Source organism: Artemia franciscana, unplaced genomic scaffold, assembly GCF_032884065.1.
Source record: "Artemia franciscana unplaced genomic scaffold, ASM3288406v1 PGA_scaffold_32, whole genome shotgun sequence".
In the NCBI taxonomy this organism is placed as follows: domain Eukaryota; kingdom Metazoa; phylum Arthropoda; class Branchiopoda; order Anostraca; family Artemiidae; genus Artemia; species Artemia franciscana.
In genome coordinates, this window is record NW_027062665.1 from 1,991,486 (window position 1) to 2,013,711 (window position 22,226).

The 22,226-nt window shown below is 34.6% G+C and overlaps 2 protein-coding genes across 5 annotated transcripts in view; one reads left to right on the forward strand and one right to left on the reverse strand.

The window, feature by feature from the left end:
- Window positions 1–10,152, reverse strand: part of LOC136041677 (xylosylprotein 4-beta-galactosyltransferase-like) — a 50,529-nt gene extending 40,377 nt beyond the window's left edge. For all 4 annotated transcript variants that reach the window (XM_065726399.1, XM_065726398.1, XM_065726400.1 and 1 more), the window contains exon 1: window positions 9,987–10,152. In XM_065726399.1, the coding sequence (XP_065582471.1) occupies window positions 9,987–10,128 (142 nt within the window). In that variant the 5' untranslated portion in view covers window positions 10,129–10,152. The remainder of the gene's footprint in view (window positions 1–9,986) is intronic.
- A 525-nt stretch (window positions 10,153–10,677) lies between these two features.
- Window positions 10,678–22,226, forward strand: part of LOC136041680 (synaptonemal complex protein 1-like) — a 51,005-nt gene continuing 39,456 nt past the window's right edge. The window contains exons 1-2 of the mRNA XM_065726403.1: window positions 10,678–10,803; window positions 18,524–18,595. Of these exons, the coding sequence (XP_065582475.1) occupies window positions 10,678–10,803; window positions 18,524–18,595 (198 nt within the window). The remainder of the gene's footprint in view (window positions 10,804–18,523; window positions 18,596–22,226) is intronic.

Genomic DNA, 22,226 nt, shown 5'->3' on the forward strand with positions numbered 1-22,226 from the left:
AATAATTACAACAAAATTTGCATAATAATTTTACTTTTTTTTGGCTAAATGGCTTTCTCAAAATTTTTATCGGACAATTTTGAGAAAAAAGGCCAAAAGAGGGAGAAAAAAGGCCTACTTGCCCTCCGAATTTTTGGTTACTTAAAAAGGGTACTAGAACTTTTAATTTTGTTTACGAATGTCTTTATTAGTAATAAACATACGTAACTTAAGAATTAACTTACGTAACAAACTTCTATATTCGTATAATTTCTCGCCCCCTCGTCAATACCTCTCTCTTTACGCTAAAGTTCCAATTTTTTAAGAATGACCCCTGAATCACAAAGGCCGTTCAATTAGAACAAATATTACTTTTGAGATTATTAAAAATACCTTAGCGTAAAGAGTGAGGTATTAAGGAGGGGACGAAGCCCATCATATGCGTAATAATTTCTTCTCGTTTTAAGTTTTAATGTTCTCCTTACTTTCAGTTGAAAAAAACTTTTTTTTCATTTCTGATTGTTTCTTAAATCATTGGAAAATCCAGCGTCCCCTTCATAGAAATTCTCCTTCTGCATGGAAAGATCCTCCCATGTAGTTGCCCTTTTTTTTGTTCCATTAAAAAGGGGACTAGAACTTCAAATTTCCGTTCGAATGAGCCCTCTCGTGACATTTTAGGACCACTGGGTTGACACGGTCAGTCCTGGAAAAACCAAAAAAAAAACAAAGAAACATACATCTGTGATCTTTCTTCTGGCAAAAAATACCAAATTCCACATTTTTGGAGATAGGAGCTTGACACCTCTACAGTAGGGTTCTCTAATACAATGAATCTGATGGTGTATGCGATACGATCACCCCTAGGAAAAAAAAAAACAAATAAACACGCATCCGTGATCTGTCTTGTGACAAAGAATAAAGAATTCCCCCTTTTTGCAGATAGTAGCTTGAAACTTCTACAGTAGGGTTCTCTGATACAATGAATCTGATGGTGTGACTTTCATTAAGGCTGTATGACTTTTAGGGGATGTTTCCCCTTTTTTCGCAAATAAGATAAATTTTCTCAGGCTCGTAACTTTTGATGGGTAAGATATATTTAAAATCAGAATAAATATCCGATTCTTTTGATGTATCTATTGGTATCAAAATTTTAGAGTTTCGGTTACTATGGAGCCGGGTCACTCCTTACTTACAGTTCATTACCGCGAACTGTTTGATAGCTGCGCAAATATTAGACTATAGGAGGAGCTAAATTGCACCATGGGAATAACTAAGAACTTTAAGTAAAGGACTATTTATCTAATTTGTCAAATAAGTATGTTGTCCACTTAAAAAGTATACGTATATAATTGTCCTTCTTTTAGAAATCTCTGTGGATTGTTTTAAGTAAAAATTGCAAGGCATTCAATTTTCTTTCTGGTAACTAATCAAAAAGTTCGTGGTAGCGTACTGTAGTAAGGAGCGACCCGGCTCAATAGTAACGAAAAGTCTAAAAAACGGAATTTTGATACCAATAGTTACATAAAAAGAATCACGTTTTAATGATGATATTAAATATATAAGTTTCATCAAGTTTAGTCTTACCCATCAAAAGTTACAAGCCAGAGAAAATTTGCCTTATCTTACAAAATAGGGGGAAACAACCCCTAAAATTAATACAATCTTAACGAAAATCACACCATCAGGTTCAGCGTATCAGAGAACCCTGATGCAGAAGTCTCAAGCTCCTATCTACAAAGATGTAGAATTTCGCATTTTTTGCCAGAAGACAGATCACGGATGCGTGTTTATTTGTTTTTTTTTTCCAGGGTGATCATATCAACTCAGTGGTCCTAGAATGTCGCGAGAGGGCTCATTCTAACGGAAACTAAAAGTTCTAGTGCCCTTTTAAGTGACCAAAAGAATTGCGTGCATAAAAGGGGCACCTAGGCCCCCTCCCAGGCTCATTTTTCCCCGAAGTCACCATATCAAAATTCTGATATAGCCATTTTATTCACCATATTTGAGAAACCTAATAACTATGTCTTTGGGGACGACTTACTCCCCCACAGTCCCCGTGGGAGGGGCTGCAAGTCGCAAACTTTGACCGTTGTTTACATATACTAATGGTTATTGGGAAGTTTAAAGACGTTTTCAGGGGGATTTTTTTGGTTTGGGGGGGGGGAGAAGTTGAGGGGGGTTACGTGGTAGGATCTTTCCATAGGACTTTCTAACATTATTAAAAAAAAATGAAAAAATAAATATGAAAAGTTTTTTCAACTGAAAGTAAGGAGCAGCATTAAAACTAAAAACAAACAGAAATTATTACGCATATGAGGGGTTCACTTCCTCGTAATACCTCGCTCTTTATGCTACGTATTTTTAGTAATTTAAACTATTTATTCTACAGCCTTTGTGATTCAGGGGTCATTCTTAAGGAATTGGGACAAAATTCAAGTTTTAGTGTAAAAAGCGAGGTATTGACAAGGGGGTGAACCCCCTCATATACGTAATAAAAACATACAAATATAGAAGTTCGTTACGTGAGTTATTTCGTAAGTTACGTATATTTTTACTAATGAAAATGTTTGTAAAAAATTAAAAGTTTCAGTTGTCTTTTTTAAGTAATAAAAAAAATTGGAGGGCAACTAGACCTCCTCCCCCGCTCCTTTTTTCTCAAAATCTTCCAATTAAAACTATGACAAAGCCATTCAGCCAAAAAAAATTAATATACCTATTTCGTTTTAATTACTTATGTGCAGAGAGCCAAAATTAAAACGTGCATTAATTGAAAAACGTTCAGACATTAAATAAATAAAAAACAAGTTTTTTTAACTGAAAGTTAAAAAACGAACAGAAATTACTCCATATATGAAAGGGGCTTTTCCTCCTCAACGCTCCGCTCTTTACGCTAAAGGTTTTTCCTGTTTTAAAAATTAGTGTTAAGAGAAAGAGTCAAACTTTAGCGTGAAGAGCGGGGCGTTGAGGAGGAAAAGCCCCTTTCGTATACGGAGTAATTTCTGTTCGTTTTAAGTTTTAATGTCGCTCCTTACTTTCAGTTAAAAAAACTTTTTTTTTTTTAATCATTTAATCCCAATTAAATACAATGTTGTTCTTCTGTTGTGCACACTAAATTAATTTATTCATTTATTACACAATATAAAAAAGTAATAGAAGCCATACTATTCAGCATGTTAAGCATTATGTAGATAGAAAATTTGATACCATTGACTATTTAATTCCTAATTAAAAATTAAAAGGGCATAATTGCTTCTAAATCAAGTAAAAGATAGAAGGTCTATATTAACCTCAAGTTAGTGTGCTTTTGGGGAGAGGAGTAGAATTTAAGAGGGGCAGGGGAAACGAGAGTTAGTGTTTGGAAGGGGGCACTGATAAGAAATAGGCTCTCTATTGCTATATTTCGCCCCTCTGACCCTGTAATTAGCATGTAGTTATGTATGAATAAATTTATAGCTCATCATAAATGTGAAATATGACACTGATGGAGTATAAAGAAAGAACAAGGAAATGAACAAATAAATTCTGACAAATAAAAACAAAGCCAAAACAAAGAAGAACTGACAGGAAAAAATACAAATAAGGACAATTATATGTAAGAACAAACACATTATCAACGAAGAAAAACTTCAGAGGCGCTTTCACCAATAATCTGCCTCTGATATTTCTCATTTCTTTTCTGCATGGCGAACACTGGACTAGTAGCTTCATACTGCGAGGATAGAGAGCTGTTGTTAATCCAGAGAGGCAGCCATAGGAAATATTTTGCATACTTGTAGAAACACTTTCGTATATCCTTAATATCAGAAGCAGTAAAAATAGACCAAATGGTGCAAGGGCGAGCAGATGTGGAACAGCAGATGCATTATAAATGCTAGCTAAGATATGGTGCTTAAATTTAAACCTTAACGCAACTAGTAAACCATACACATTCCTAGATTTTCTGGCCAAAAAATCTTTCAAAAGTTGACACGTGGTGCAAAGATTTGACCCAATCAGAACATCAAGTCAGTGTATCTTGTGCTTTAATAACATGTTCACCTAACTGAACATTTCTTGGGCAATTTGAGCTGTGATTAAACACGAGGAACTCAGTCATACTCTCATTAAATCGAACACCAATACGTTTATACTTCCTATCAAGAATTCAAAAATTTTCCTCAATTCTGAAGGCTGTTCTACTAATATCAAGGATGTCTTCAGCATAGTTAGCTAGCAAAAAAATCAATACCTTTAAATATGCATTGGGTTAGAATGTTCTGTTGCAGCATGTTTAATATTATTAAAGGGGGATGGAGAAGTAACATCGCCTGTCTAATACCTTTTTTTTTTTACTGGAATTAAAGGAGTGAGCCATACCAATACCAGGTGAGATGATGAAATTAACTCTGGAATTTAGCTTTTTTATAAATATCATGTTTTGATTTGATGGCAGAAATAATAACTCCACGCTTATATGAAGTGAATAAGATATGTGGCTGTATACCCGTGTTGAGAGCTCTAGGGGATATGGGATAGGAATGGGTTCTGAAACAGTACATAGCAAGCAGTATCTGGGTGGGGAGTTCTTTTTTCAGGAAATATTTTCTGTATGAGGGCTTGGTATTACATTTTTTTTCAAAACAGAGGCACAACGTTCCTTTCCTGTGCTCAAGTGTTTCCAGCTTGGTCTTTTTTAGAAGGAGTGAGTATGGCACCCTGACTTCTTTGAAAATTATTCTCAGGGCTCTTTATGAATGATTTGATTTTTTCTGAGTCATCATGGGAGATGCTAGGATGCCAAACTGGACAAGCATATTCAAGATACACGTGGACAAATGAATTAAAGATCGTTAAAGAATGGGGTGGGAATGTTAGATTTATTTAAGAGATTAAGGAGAGAAATGGATGCATTAGCTCTATGGACAATATCTTTAACGTGGATATCCCACTTTAAATTTGACAAAATTGTGACCCCCAGGTAATTTAAAGAAAGACATAGAATTATCTGGGCAGACAGGGCTGAGGTTTTAATGAAACATATTAAGTAAGTAAGTTGGCACCAAACCCTTAAGGTCAAAACCAGCAGTGCTAATCTCCATTTCATGGCCCTTCAGCCAGGAAGTGCAATGGGGGGGGGGCTGAAAGGCCAACCATCCTGCACTTTCACACATCCTTCCTGCTTACCTTCCCCAGATTTCCCCAGGTACCCATTAAGCTGGGTTGACTCTGGCCAAGCTTACAGAGTCACACCACTGACCACATCCTAAACCAAATAACTGGTCACAACTGGGATTGAACCCATGCCCATAGGACAAAGGATTCTCACACCACTGCGCCAACCACTTAGTCAGGATGGTTTAAACATATTGGCATTATCACACGTTTAGAGGGTTTACACTGATCTCTAAGTCAGTGGCATCCTCTGTAATAGCCTTGAGGATGCTCACAGTTTCTTATTACGTTTCTGTAGCAGGTTTCAACAGCCATAAGATCATCTACAAATTTCCATCAGTCAGGACGCTCCTTAGCAAGGCTATTGATCATCACTGAAAAAAGGAGGGGACCTAGTAGAGTACCTTGGGGTAATCCATTGTGGACAGGGAGAGGACTGGCATAATGATTCTGATATTTGACTACCTCTGGTCTACTTGATACAAAGGAGGCAACCAATTTAACAAGGAAAGAGTCAATATTGAAATCAGTTACAAGTTTTTCAACTAATACATTGTAGTTAACAAGGTCAAATTCTTTTTGGAGGTCAATGTAAATTAAATTTACCCAACAATTAGGTTTTTCAAGAATTATTCCAATTGAGTCAATAAGAGAAACAAGGTAACAGGAAGTAGAAGTGGACTTGAGGTTCCCAAGTTGCCTCAGGTCAGTAAGAGGTAGGATTTTTTCTTTTAGCCAATCTGCAAAGAATCCTTCACTTATTTTAGAGAGTATAGGAGAAAGTGAAATAGGACAAACATCTTCAAAGTCAGGCCCTCTGTCTTTCTTTTTCAAGGGGTTATGAAAACCTGTTTCCATATTTGTCGGTATTGGTCAAACTCAGTAATCTCATTAAAAAGAAAAGACAAGGACTTTGAAAGGAAGTCACAGAAACCATTAGTAAAAGGAAACAGGATATCTAAAGGGTTGACACTTGTTTTTTGGACTCAATTCTTCTTTTGATCTCAGACAAAGTGATGGAGGGGAAAGAGGGTGAGAGATCATCTGTTGGAAATTGACAAGACAACGCTGGAAAGCTCTGGATAATGAAATCAATGAAACTATTAAGATTATTTGCAGTAATTTCAGGGGATTTAAGTAGGTTGAAATTTAGCTGGTCTAGACTCCTACCACTCAACTTTTTTACCTCGGAATACCAATTTTTTGGTTTATTAGTAAACAATTCTTCAACCTTATTCTTGTACTAGGATCAGGCAGATTTATCTATTTCCTTTTTAATTCCTTTTCTTAGTATATTAGCTTCATCCAGTTTACCAATTTCTTCTAATTAACACTTTTATGGGTTGCTTAATGAATGGTTTGTCACTGAAGCACTCTTTAAATCTTTTTTCTGGGAAAGAAATTAGATATTTATTATTTTGTGAAAAGTAATAATTTTTTCATCAAGATTGCACAAATTATAAATATTGAGCCAATCTTCAGTACTCAGCCATGTTCCAAAAGAAAGAAGGCCAGGATTTTGAAGGGGATGGTAAGAGACATGAGTTACTGAAAACCCAATGAGGACAAAGCTGAGGGGGGACTGTAAAAACTATTCATATTTGTAAGAATGACCACTAGAAAGGTGTTTCCCCTTGTGGTTGCTATTTTAACTTAACTTTGAGAGAGAAGCAAATCAAATCTATCTTAAGCTCATTGACATCACCAACCAAAAAAAGTCCAACATTTTGATACTTATAGATAACAAGTCAGCACTGGTCTGCAATTACAGGATAAATTTTTATTTTGCATCAATATTTGGTTTGACTTTATAAATGTAAGTTAAAGTTAATGATGAAGACACATATGAGGCTCAAAATTTTAACCCCTTCCCCCCTAACTACTGAAAAATACTTAAAATAAATATCTCTTGGCTATTTCACAGCTAAAAATGACCATAAAAACTTTTGTGCCAAGTTAACCTTCCTCCAAAATCAAAATTTTAGATACAGCCCTGTTTGGCACATAAGTAAGTTTATCTTTTTTTTGGGGGGAGGGGGAGAGAAAAAATACTTATTTCATTGTATGTCTATGTGACTATATTTGCATATCTATGGGAAGCTAGTTGTCTATACTTACATGGCTTCAATACAAAAGCAATTTCATAGGAGGCCTCATTTTAGTTTCAATCAAGGATATGGGACAGTTTCATGTTCAAATAAATCTGAAGTGCTGAAAGCTCTGGTTTTATCCAAATCCAGGTTTTTTCTCTACTGGTTATACTGATCACTTAGTCCTTTACTAAATTAAATCCATCTTTATTGGCAATAACTATAATAAGAATCAATTGTGATACCCACGCAGTTTTCATAGAATAGGTAAAGTCTACAAAATGGTGAAGATACAATCAGTAAAGACAAAATGGTATAATGAAGTCTACATTTTGCTATGCATCAGTTGTGTTTCAACCCATGTACCTGTAAATTGAATCAAAGCTAAAAAAAATCCAAGAAGTAGAAAAAGGGCCTGTGAAAAAGTCTATACAATTTGGGCTATATATTTGCATGTTATGGGGAGCAGGGAGATTTCAACACCCAGGTTAGTAGAAATAGGGATAGATGGTATCCAAGCCTAGGTAAATCTAGTGTAGGAAAAGAAAACAGTAATGGCTACATACTCTGTGTTTGGTTGTAAAATGGCCCATAAGTTAACATGGTATTCATATGATGGTAAGAAAGCAAACCTTATTGGTTATGTTACTGCACTGTAAACCAAAGACTGATGGGATCAATACAAGATACAATTTAAAGCTGAAATTTTGGAATGGTAACTAACCCATGGAAAGTTATGATGTTTGTAGACTCCAATATGAGAATTTGAGAGAAAATTTCCAGGAACAATTGAAGTCTAAATGGACAGTTCAATATTTGACAATGTGGAAGGAATAATTTTAGGAAAATGATTTGTGAAGTTGCAGATGGTGTCTTAGGGATGAAACTTTGGAGAACAGCTAGGAAATATTTGTGAAAAAACTTTATGTTTAACAGACAAGGGAAGGGGATTGTACAAAAATTATCTGAGTGATAGATCATATGAAAAAAAAATGTAGAGATTAGAGAAAGCATTAAAATATGAACTAAGGGGGTGTGAAGTGGAGGCCATGGATAAAACTGCCAATAATCTAAAAGATGCAGCTAGATGGCATAACAGTAAAATATTGTAATGGCATTTTAATAAATTGAGAGGGAGCAGTCAATCCAGACTTGTCCCAATTAAAGATAGGAATAGGGCCATAATTAGTGATAAGGAAAGAGTTAAACAAAGATGGGCAGAAGATTTTGAGAATATGAATAAACCAAGATAGAGTTGCAGCAAACAATATAGAGGAAAATGAAATAGTTTGTGATACCTTGGATGTGAAGGAAGAATTAGTGATTGAACTAAAAGGACTAAAAACTAGTAGGGCCCCTGGTGCTCATAGCATGGTAAATGAGTTTCTTAAATATGATGGCTCTGAGGTCAGAAACAAGTTACTGAAGATTGTGACTATGATTTTTGAAAAAGAGGACATGCCTAGCAACTTTAGGCAAACCTTAATTAAAACACTGTATAAGAAAGGTGATAAGAGTGAGTGTAGTAATTACTGAGTGCAGTTTAAGAAAAGGTAGAGGATGTGTTGACCAAACTTTTACTCTTAAGTTAACAATTGAAAAGTGCCTGAGTTATCAAACAGGGTTATGCTGATGATTTCAGCATCTTAGATAAAAATATAAGCAAAATAAATAAAATGTTATAGGTTTTGTGAGTTCAGGGTGCTAGAATAGGCTTAAAAATTAATGTTAAGAAGTTTAAATCACAAAGGCCAGGAATAGGTGAAGATGAAAAGGTGACATTAGGGAATAAAAAGATAATCAGATGGACAGCTTCACCTACTTTGGTAGTATTATTAGTAAAGATAATGGGAGCAGTGAAGATGTTAAAAGTAGAATAGCAAAGAATCAGGGTTTTTTTATAGTTAAAAAAGTTTGGAAAAATAGGAAGATAAGTCTATAAACAAAGATTAGAATATTGGGAGCTATAGTGAGGGCAGTGATAAAATATGACTCTAATGCATGGGTACCTGAATAAGTGGATGGAGATTTGCTAGATGTTTTCTAAGAAATTGTCTACATATTGTTCTGGGTTTCTTGATGACTGACCATAGGCTATTTCAAACAATAGGCTGTATGAAAAGTGTGGCTCAATCCCACTTTCTAGGGCTATGATGGGAAAAGGCTGAGATGGATAGGGTACATTCTGTAGATGAAGGATGACAGATTGCAGAAGATTGTCCATTTTGGCCAATTGTCTAGGGATAGGCTAAACAGAAAGAAGGTTGTCCAAGGTTAGGTGGGAGGATGTCATAAAGAAATATTTAAAGGAAATGGGAACTTCCAGGGAGGATGGAAAGAGGGAGACTTTGAATAGACTGGGAAGGAAGAGGAGCAAGCATAACTGTGTTGACCTCTGGTGGCATGGTACCATGATGAGTTTTTAGTAGTAGTAGCATGGTGGAGGGGGAGAAAAATATAGGCCTAGTGGAATCACTTTCAGCATATTAGGTAGTATAAAATCTATTTTCTTAACATATTTCTTTCTCAATAGCCCTGTTTCTAGCCTCATTCTTGCACCTGTTCATTTTCACCTTCTATAAAGAAACAAGACATTAGCCTACTTCAAAGGTGGGCTAGCCTACAAAGTAAAAAAAATTGCAAATACCATAAAAAGACGCATCCAATTGTTTTTCACGTTCTACTTAGACAAGGAAAAACTTAAAATTTTCCACAGTCACCAATAGCTAAAACATAGCCTTGTCTAGCATACAGCTTTGTACTTACTTTTAGTGCAAGGAATACTCATGTCTTTTGCACTTGAACCTTGGTCAAATGAAAATCCAAAGGAGACTAGTAGAACAGGAATAAATAAGGTCAGCAGGATACACGTCAAAAGAATTTGAATGAGCTTTATCTTAAGGACCATATTTTAAAGCATTTATAGAATTCGAATTCCACTAAAATTGTAACAGCGTTGTTCATTGTATTAGAAGCAGTCAGTTTTGACTGAAAAAGAAAAAACTGGCGATAAATTAAAGATGGAATAAAGCCACGTTCAAAACGTTTGTAATACAGACGTCTGACTGAAACAATTTTTTCTTACCAGTGGATTTGCGGTTTGTGATCGTCTATACTCAGTTTCTCAGGATTCTGGCAGGCTTTAACGTCCTCAAAGAGCCTAAAGGCACCCAGATAGGCGACTCTTCTTTCTTGACATTTTATCATAGGGCAAGTAGACATCTGTATATGCTTTTTTTGGCAATCAAAACCTATTAGATGGGAATTGAAATTCAAACATAATTTGTCATGAATACGAAAAGAGTTTTCGATTAAGGATAAATATTCTACTGTGTATTACCTTAATTCGCACTTCGGAGCGAATTAGTTGCAAGAACTGTGATGCTCCGTAGTTGATGATCTGGTCGTTTTGTTAAGGTCAAGCGACAAGCCGTCAGGACTTGAGAGCGTTGGAGAGATGCAATTTAAGCTCACTCGTAACAGTGATCACATGGTAGGTGTGGTTCAAGAATCACTCTCCAGGAGTTTAGAGTTGTCACCACCGTACAACAGTAACTTCAGATTGAGTGTACGAGATTATTGGGTATGACAAGCCGCATCATCCTCCAAGCCGACTCTTTATTGCTTTTCAAGAGTGCTATGGTAGTGAGGGCTGGGAGGGATTTTCCCACAGGAATCTCCATGGTTTGTCCTCCCATTTCTTGTCGAGCCTCTTTTTGAATTCCTCAGACGAGGTTTCGGAAATTGTCTCTTGGCATAGTTGGTTCCAATTGCTCACCACTCGCTGGCAGAAAAAAAAAATCGGATCTTGGCGTTAAAAGTGGACTTGAAAAGTTTTTTGGAAAGTCCTCGTGTTTGTCTTTGGTGTGGAGACAAGGTGAACAGTTTCTGGTCTGCTTGTTGGAGGTATCTTTAGGTGAGCATCACATCTTTACGCCTACGCCGAAAAACAAGTGTCGGGAGGTCAGCAGATTGTAATCTACTGCAGTAGGGCTGACTGTGTAAGCCGTTGATGCATTTGGTGGCTCTCTATAGCTCACCACCATCAATGAGCTGGGTGTCACTCTTGTAGAAAGGACCAGCAAGACATGTTCCGAAATCAAGGATTGGCCTTGCCAGAGCTTTGTATACTTTGGGCTTTTTTTGCAGTTGTATTTTGTGTGTGTCTATAGCCCGCGGGCTTTTATAATAAAATATTTATCTTTCTTATAAGTATGGTTGTATCATTACGAGTTCAGTGATAGATTTACGCACAAATTTAAGCAAAAAGGACTTATTAAGAGAAGAGAATAATAGTGCATTTCATGATCATGGGTGCAGCAATATCTGTTTCCTAGTAATGAACGAACAACGGTCAATGGTAATCAAAGATTAAAAAATACGCCAAAAAACAAACAGAAACTGACCAGGGAGTAAAACTTGGTATTTGTTGCTGATTATTAAGCCAGAAAATAAGTAGAGCTGTTACTTGAGTGCAGAACTACCTCCACCAAACCAAAAGCTAAGATTCAAATCTTGAGCAAGAATTGGAATCCCAGTAATAGTGCACGTCAAACTTTATATGCTTCGTAGTGTCGGTTTCATATGTTCAGCATTTGATGCAAAAATTGTAAAGAAATATTCAAGAGGTGCTCATCTAATATTCTGCTTGAAACTAGTTTTGGTAGTGATTTATTGACCCAACATCTTCATTGTGTCGGTTTCACATGTTCGTCATTTGGTGCAAAAATTGCAAAAGAAATATTCAAGAGGTGCTGATCAAATATTCTTCTTGAACCTAGTTTTGGTAGTGATTCATTGATCCAACATCTAATACTATTATATCAGATCATATTCAATCGTGATTAATTAATATTTTGTGCTGGTTTAATAACGTCTGTGATTAAAAAGGGGAAAGATTCCACTGTTTGTTCTTCATATCGACCCATAGCTATTGAACCGGTTCTCCGTAAATTTCTTCAGCTCCTCGCTATTGAGCAGATTCATAATATTTGTATTTCACCAAATTCCCAGTTCAGTTTTAGAAAGGGTTTGAGTTGTGAGCATTTACGCTGCCTCATTACGAATCTTCTGCTTGATTATTAAGAATTGGACATAATGCTCGACAAGAGTTTGAGTCGGGTGTTCAAGCACAACTTCTGCTTTCTGCTTCAGTGTGGTGTTGATATTTCTATTATTACTGCTCTTACAAAAATGTATAAGTGTGTCGGAGTAAAAAATAAGGTTTATTATTCTATCACTAATGTTTCGTCATTACTCTTTGTTAATATTTATAGACAAATGTGGTCTAAGAGTGAAAATTAAGCTGCCGCAAGGATAAGTTTAAAAGTACCTATCTAAGTGATTCCTATATGTAGCTCCTTCTGACAGCGCAGTGGATATGGCCGTGCTCCTGGATCAAAGAATCAGCGGTTCAATCCCGCATGTCGCATGGAAAGAAATCCAACTATATGTAAGGGTAATAGGGTTTTAGGCAGGATGCAATTAATAATAATAAAAGGGTATAAGGCAGCTGTTTAATAATAGTTTTATTGAACCATAGCAGTCATTTTTAACGTGCTGTATCTACGCTGGTATTGACACGTCACTCTTAAATTGTGCTAATGACATCTTTAATTGTACTAGTTCTCTGTTGTAGTTTAAGCATATTTATCAGATTCTTACGGTAGAATATAAAAAGATTGGTTTTTCCTTCATCCCATTGGAAAGTGATTTTGTAGGATTTAGCCGTGAAGCTAAATATCTTTGTTCGTTTACCGCTTGTTCAGATAATACAGAGGTTGCTTTTACTGAACAGCTTGCATATCTCGGTTTACCGATTGCGTCTGATCTTAAATATGGTGGAGGGAGGCTTTCAATATTTTCAGGTGAAGTATTAAAACAAATTGAGATGTTAGAGTCGTAGCTCTAATTTCGGAAAAAAGATAGACATATCTATTAACAAATTAACTAACATTATTCTTATACAATCTTAATAAGTGGGATTAATGACAGAATCACTCAATTGGACTATCTGTCTTGGCTTTTTCTACAATTAGCCATGACTTGATGCCCACAACTATTCGATTTTGCTGGAGTTCACAACGGTACCTTGCGTTCGGACTCAATGGTGGCTAAACATTCATTTTTGAATTAAAATCGAATAACATTTACTTTTTTTGTAAGTCCGTTATATAGATTGCAGCTATTCTGTTTCCCACCGCGACTACTGATTCAGCATTGAGCCAAGTTAGGTATTTTACTATCATAACTTTTCATAAGAAGCTTTTTAAAGTATTTTCTCAATCTTTACATAGGCTGAAGTAAGACAATCAAAAGGTATAATCTTTCTTTTAAGTTTTACATTAATTTAGTTGAAAGCATGTAACTTTTAATTTGGCTCTTTCGTCTCCACGGGTGCGTTTCTTTACTTGTCCAATGGGATTTTTACTAATCGAGGTTTAACCCCTAAAAGATAGCAACAAATACTTGTCTGGCCACGTGTCACTGAAAACGGCAAGATTAATTGCGGGAATAACAACATTGGTCACGTGTAATTATTGCTTTAATGCTATGTGAAGTTCTGACAAGGAATAGGCTGGGACTTCGGGCCTGTTTCTAATTTTACAGGCAAGTACACCTTCAGCAATTATTTCAGAGCTGGTTAGCCTAATACAATTTGTGTGGCCAGAAGTTTAATTGTAAGATTTCAAATTGTGGTTGTCATTTGCCCTTTTAAGTCATTCCATTCAAGATGCTTTGGATATTTTTTATTGTGATAAATTGTCTTAATGCTCTGAGAAGGGAAAACTATTTCAATTGCATAGGATAGGAACATTTTGGTAGGCTAATTAATTCAAAGTCTTAAATTAGCCAGGGAAGTGTGTTTTCACTAAAAAACTCCAATTATATAGCCCTGTTTTTGGCCACCTTGAGCCAGTATCCAGTTCCTGATTGTCATTTACACTAAATTTCACTTTTTCTGTTACCTATATATGTTTGTACCAGTTTTACCATTGGGTAAAACTGGTACAAACAGTATTACTGGCTTTCATATAGAGTGAATATACCACTTGATGCCTTTTTTAATGCTGTTTACAAATATAATAATTGCTTCTACTGCAAATTCAGATTTAAGCACTTTTTGACCTCTTAAAAATGAACTATATATGGGATCATTACAAATCTGTAATAGTTTAGAAACAAATTTGGGCTATATATTTGCACATCAGGGGGTGGGGGTAAATCATAGCATATATTAAATATGTAAACTAACCATTGCTGGAATTTTTTTTTATGTGTATGCTGTTGCACTGGTGATTTCTCTTCTCATTAAAATTTGATGTGCATAAACACATTAAAAAAAAAACAGCAATGGTTAGTTAACATATATAATATATGCTATGCTATACCCCCACCCCCGATGTGCAAATATATAGCCCAAATTTGTTTCTAAACTATTACAGATTTGTAATGACCCCATTTATAGGTCATTTTGAAGAGGTCAAGAGGTGAAAAAGTGCTTAAATCTGAATTTGCAGTAGAAGCAATTATTATATTTGTAAAGAGCATAAAAAAGGCATCAAGTGGTACATTCACTTTATATGAAAGCCAGTAATACTGTTTGCACCAGTTTTACCCTCATTTCTTGTTAATATTACTAAGGGGTCAGAGTTAAGCACTAGAGAAGTCATTGTTAAATAACATGTGCTTATGTATATATAGCTTTTTGCTACTTATTCTTCTCTGGTTATATAATGCTTGATGTGGTATAAGCCAAGAGAAGGACCTGTAGACCTATAGAAGAAAACCTGTTAAAAAAAGATGATTCTTTGTAATTTACATAATAATTATAGCTTTCTACATGCAGTCCTGCTCTACTTTAGCCCCAACCCTTCTAATATGGAAGCTGAAATTACATATTTTCTATTGATTCTGCCAATCTATCCCTCAACCCTAGTACCTGTTAATTGAGGCAACTGTGGCAAAATAAGAACTGGAAAAACAAGTAAAAGGTGGCAGAAAACATTGGAAATATATAATTTGGGCTATATATTTGCAAATTAGGCATGTTAGGGGTGAATTTCTTGTTGTTCATATTTTGATTTACAAATAAAGTGAATATACCACTTGATGCCTTTTTGTATGTTCTTTACAAATATAATAATTGCTTATTTTGCTAGTTCAAGTTTAAGCACTTTTTGACCTTACTTAACCTAACAAATTTTGGCAGTGAAAAACATACATTATTTTGTCAAAAATGACCAAAAACACATACCTTAATTGAAAATTTGGCATCAAAGAAGAAGAAATACAGCATAATATTGTAAAATTTATTAATCCAACTTAATTGTGGAAAATCAGTGCTCATAGATTATACAACATGTAAAAATGGATTAATAATGAAACAGTAAGTTTGAGACCAATGTTTTAAGCTTTTTTATACCCAAAAACTATTTGAGTATACTTTGGTCATTTTCAAGAGCTCAAAAACTTGTACTTGAAGCACTTATTATGTATGTAAAAAACATAAAAAGGCATCAAGGAGTATGTTCACTTTATTTGTAAATCAAACATATGAACAACAAAAAAATTACCAATTATTAGTGTAGCTGCACATTTTTCCCCTGGGTATGTAGGCTTAGTGGAAGGTCACTTATACCTGATCATGTCCCTACTGTTTTTACTTGGTTGAAAAAAATACAAAGAAAGTTCCTATTGAAAAGGAAAGAGATCAAAAGTGAGATTGAATTTGTCATAGCTTGGAGGTTTGCCCCTTCAGTCTGTTTAAAGAAAACAGATTCATAATTGAAGCTTTGTTCATTTCAATCTTAGGGATGATCTACATTTGTTACACTTAATTAAATGGTTGTAAAGGGATACTTTTATTTATTTGTCTTGTTTGTTTTCTACATAATTTTTTAAATCTTTAAATTGATATACATATCTTACAAATTAATTAGTCATATCATAGTTCCACTTGCAAGTTCTGACCTACTTTGTAACCCTGGTCTCAAAATTGCATATAAATTTATTGAAGCTAGGAAACATAGAACTCCTCTCTGTTTAAAAAAAAATGGATGTACATAAGTAGGTTTTTATACACTAAAGTCCTAGAGCCATGGAAATTAAAACAAAACAATGAAGATTAACTTTAAAATTCTGGACATGACATAAATATAACATTCACAAAGAAAAACCATTCACAAAATTTTACTTTTGTGCTCAGTTTTCAACCTGAGCAATTGCCCTAAATTTTTAAACCTTGCAAAACATTCACCAGCCAATTCTTATGACCTACACTGTTGTCTGTACATCAAAAATTCATTGAATAGGAAGGACCACCTTACTGGCATTTCTTCCTTTGTACTTATATTTAATGGGTTTAAAAGAAAGCTCCTATGGCTAACTCAGAAGCCTAGTAAAGGAACAGGTAATCCTTTAGACAGGAAGTGCAATAGGAAGCTAGGGGCCAGTCATCCTATGCTTTTGCATGTCCTTCCTGCTTACTGACCCCAGATTTCTCTAGGTAACCTGTTAAGTTTGGGCCAATTCTGGCTGAACTTACAGAGTTACATCACTGACCTTCATCCCAAACCAAATAAACTGCTAATGCCAGAAATTAAACCTGTGCCCTGTGGAAGGAACACAAATGTCACCAGAGAACAAAAATTATTTGGAAAAAAGAAAATATTGAAAAAAAAAACAACTCAAGTCATAGTTGCTCATTGCTGTCCCACAAACAATATGTATTTCATTAAGACAAATAAATTTTTAAACAGGTATCAACAAAACTCCATCAGGGATTGTATTTACTTAAGGTACAATCAGCAATATTAATGCTTAGTTTTGTGATATTCTGGTCTTGAAATAATAAAAAAGTGAAATTATATGTTCTACTTGTTTTCCACAAGCCCATTTGAGAAAAATCATTTGTAACAACAATATACCCATGGTTGGCTCAGAATCTCTCTAAAATGCTTTAAACAGAAGGAATTTTAAAAACAATTATACTCATCAGCAAGAAAAATATTAACATAACTCTCTAAACTTGGCACTTTTTAAGACAATTTTTAGCAAAGTAAATGCAAAACCTTAATGGTGACCTATGTCATCTAAAAAAAACCATTAAAATGTGTCAAATGAATTTTGATGTAAGATGCCTCAAATACTTTCAGTTGAATTGTGAAATGAAGGGCCAGGTATTCCTTTACATTTTATACAATATATAAAAAGAAACAGTTCAAATTTTTTCACAAAAGAAGAAGCTTGATTTAAAAAAATATATGTATTTTTAACAGAAAGCAACTGACATCAATGAAATCAAATAAAACAAAAATTCATGGGGAATAAATAATATAAGCCATATATTTAACCTATAATGAGGTGGCATAAAAGATTATTTCTAGAATTAGAAAAAAAACAGTGTTATGGCTTAAAGTTCTGCTCAATCAACAGGAGTTGTCTAAGGCCAGAATATTTAAGAACTAAGGCCAGGGAAAAAGAAACTGATAACCAAAAAATAAGGCACCCAAAAATTTCAGGACCCTTTAGAGGGAAAAGAAGTAGAAGTAGGTACTTCAAAATACTTTCCTGGGACATACTTTAGCCTGTAGACACATCCCTGAAAGTTTCATTTTCCTAGCCTAACCTTTTTCAAAGATAGCCAAAAGTAGCTAAAGTAAAATTTTACCCCTACTTTATCTTAAAAATCCAGTTTAAATAGCAATCTCAACAAATATAGACTATATAAAAGGCTATAGGTATTGGCCTAATCATTCTAAATTTTTTTCAACTAAAAATTATAGGATGGTTTACAAACTAGGCCTGTTTGATATAATAACATTTGACTAACTCACCAATGTGATAGCTGCCTCCCTAAGAATCAACCTTTTTAATAACAAAAAAACTTTTCTTCTGACTCCTTATGAAGCTTAGCCTATGCAAGACAGGCCTAGGACACCAAAAACCCTTTAGATACTAAGGAATATGCATAATGTTACTTACAGGTCACTGAAAAGCTAAGATTATTTCTATTATTTACAGTTTCCTTGTCTTTTCTCTAGACTGAACGATTTCACATGTTTGTCCATTTAAAATAATATATAGCATTGACGTCACAATCCTCAAATAATCTTTTTATTTGGGGGTTATAAAGTGCCAGCCCACGGACAAGTAATCTTGAGCGTTTGTGGGGATAATCCGACTAACCTCTGACGTCATATGTGTCTAAAGAAACGCTTGGATTAATCAGATTAATAATCGGACAAGTAAAGAAACGCACCCCACATTTGGTGTTTTCAGCTTTTCTACTGTTTCTTCAGGAAGTCAATAAATTTCATTTGACAACACTGTCAATTGTCCAAAATTTTGGACAGTCTCTAGTTTCAAATATGGTAAGAATTTTAGGAATTTTTCTCCACATGAAGACCTTTGACTTATGTACTAAAAACGACCTTGCCCTACTGCCATACTTAGAATAACATGGGCTCAGCTCTCAAAGCTGGTTGAATTTACCTTTTTCCTTGTAGTAGCCTAAGCTAGGCCACTTCAATAATGAATAGTAGCCTATAGCCTAAATTTGGTAAACTTATTGCTGATTTAGTTAATTTATCATCTGAAGGAAGAGCATACCACTTGTAAACTATTATTGTAAAACTTTATACTTGTGAAAAACTTCATTTTGAGCCCTAAAAGTAACCAAAATAGTTCAAACCAAAAGTAACAAAAGTAACCAAAACCATAGTAACCCAAAGTTCAAAAACTTGTTTCTAGCCTATATGAAACTGTCTGGCCTAGTGAGAAAAAATTACTATTTGTAGCTGATTTAGGAATGTTAATTAGGGTAAAAACCAGGGTAAAATTCTAGTTAATTGACTTCTTGCTATCTCAGAAAGGGTTTAGGTTAGGAAAAATGAAGCTTTCAGAGATAAATCTACAGACTAAAGTATGTCCTGGGAAGGTATTTTGAAGCAACTACCTCAACTCCTTTGCCCTCTAGAGGGCCCTGACCTTTGATGACCCTTAAAAATACATATGTTATAAAAGTGAAACCTTGTAAAATAGATCTTCTGCTTAATTGAAGTACAACAAAATTGTTTTCAGCTTCATAACTTTGCTCAACTCTATTTTATAAGGCTTTAAAGATATGCAAATACAATTCCTAAATTTTGAAAAAAAAACCCATTGATATGGCTCAAAATTCCACTCAAATAACAGGAATTGCATTTTCAGAACTAAAGGCAGCAAAAAAGCAACTAGTAACTAGAAATTAAGGTAAAATGTTGTCTTGTAAAATTTCAATAGGCATATACCTGTTGTGTAGGCAAATTTCAGGGCCCTCTAGAGGGAGAAGAAGTGGAGGCAAGTACTTTAAAATACCTTCCCAAGACATACTTTAGCCTGTAGACCCATCCCTGAAAGTTTCATTTTCCTAACCTAAACCCTTTCTGAGATAGCAAGAAGTCAATTAACTAGAATTTTACCAAAACCAGTATCCAATTGAACAAAATTATGTAAAACTAAAACCCTCATATCTTATGACTAAAGAGGAATTAGAAAGAATTGCATAAATCAGAGAAAAGCTAAAATCTAAGCTATATATCAATATGGTTATTATTAAAATTATCTAAGATCAAACACTTGAAATTATTAGTTTATTGATTTACCTAAAAGGTCCTCTTTTTTGAAATACCAACACTCTTATTTTTATGTATATATCCTTTTAGTGTTTCAGTTTTATTCATATATTAACAGAAAGCTGACTTTCTTCTGATTCTAAAACTGTAACTTTTGTTGCTTGATATTTATTCTATAAATCACAAATATCAAATGTATTTTTTTCTTTTCAAAACAGAGACCACATTTTTACTTTATGCTGACAAGTCTCATTAGTATATTGTTACTTTGAAAATAAATGTGCAGGAATTTTTAAAATAGCTAGAAACCCCTCAGTAATGATGTAAGTTTTGCTGTGATTGCATTTTCAAGGGTTTTATGCTCTTAAAAAAAAATCCTGCAAATCTGTTTTAAAAATAACAGTCTACTATCAAGGTTAAGGAAGATTATAGTACTATTCCTGAATTAGCTACCTGACAATTTTTTCTCAGTAGCCATTGAAAAAAAATATGTTTTAAACTTTTGGTTACTATGGAGTGTTTTATGTTTTGCAGGCCCTTTAAGGGCTTAAAATATAATTTACCCCAGAATTAATTATTGAATTACCAACAAGCAAAAAAAGGGCATCATTTTACTTTCATCCTAGCTAATTTATGTTTTAAACTGCAAATTTACAAAGCAACTAGCATTCTAGGCTATTATTAATACCTTCCCAATCTAAAAAAGACTCAGCAACTTCCTTGTTTATCATGGGTCCCACTTCCCATCTATGCAATCCATACCTTCTGTCTGAGTAAATAAATTCTATATCACCTTATTGCATGTTTCCTACCCATGGAATATGAGTTTTTGAAACTCCTAATAAATCCAGTTAAAGTATCTGAATATGACAGTCAATATGTTAATATGATAGTCCTTTTTTAATGTCATAATATTCAAAGTTGATATTTTCATATTTTTAAATCATTGAAATTATCATGGCTTAACAAAAAACAATGGTACAAGAATGAGTACATGAGTACTCATGCATCTTCTCAAGTCCACACAAAGCACTCAAGCCAGGTTAGGACCAGACAGTAAGAAGTCCCTTTGACCTTCAGTTGACCAGAGGTTTTGTGCAATCCTGGGCCCATCTTTGTCACAATATGGTTTTCTACTCTTGGTGATGATTTTCTATCAACAAGAGTTAAAATTCTGCATAGACAATCTCAAGCCTATTACTTATGAATCACTAGACATTCATGCCTGTATATATTATGCTACTGCAGGGAGGCAATCCATTATGGATAACCTAGCTAGCAAGATGTTTTCAGCACAAAAAAGTAAACCAAAACAAAAAAAAAGCTACTAGTATTATCCATCTCTCTGAATTCAGTACAAATACTGTCTTGTTTACTAGGCTATATTTTTAAATGGCAATAATCCATAACAGTTTTGGATAGGAAAATATGTGAAAAGCTCACCCTCATATCACTATGAGGTCATACAAGCAGGATTTCTCTATTGAGGATAGGAATGGAAAAGCAACTGATGGAGCAGAGACCCCAAACCATCTCACAGCACTCCAAATCTTTTATACCCAGCCTATCATTGTCAGGGAATGCCTTATTCATATAATTTAGCCAGGAAGATATGAACATATCTCTTTATGTGATTTTTATGCTCTTTCCAAATACAATAGTTGCTTCTGTGGGAAATTCCTTATTGAGTTTTTACAGGGGCTAAAACAGCCCATAATCACCAAAAGTATAAAAATCTATAAGAAGAAAACTGTCTAGTGAGAAAAATTGCCATTTGTTGTTGATTCAATAATGTTAATCATTATTTTCATTTGTCTTACCGTAAATTGCACTTGCTAATGATAGGATGAATCCTGTGTCCACCAGATTCAGTGATGATAGTTAGTCCTCAATGGGGTCCCAAGCAGTGGTCCATGGTTCATTGAGCCACTTGCTATCTGCTGATGACTAGAGCATCTCCATGCTTTGACAGAGGCCTTTAATATATTTTGTTGCCCTCCTCTGGACTGATTCTATTGCTGCTTAGCCAGTCTTGTTGATTGGACAGGCATCACACATTCCAAATTCTAGTCTTGTTTGAACTAGACTCTTATTCAGCTTAGTAATAACATTTGGAGATATGCTAGTGAATGTTGTTTTGATTAAGCCAAGTGTTTGATTAGCCTTTACCATAGTTTCTTGTGCATTGAATATGGCAATTCAACTTGTCATCTACCAGGACACCAAGATCTCTCTCTGCATGGCTGCTGAAAATAGCATTGCAAGACCCATCACCAAAATTCATATTGTACTGAGTGTGCAGGTTTTTCTTCCCAAGGTGGAGAGTCTTGTATTTTGCTGCATTGAATTTAGGCTTCTAAATATTAGTCCAGTGAGTGGTTGCATCAAG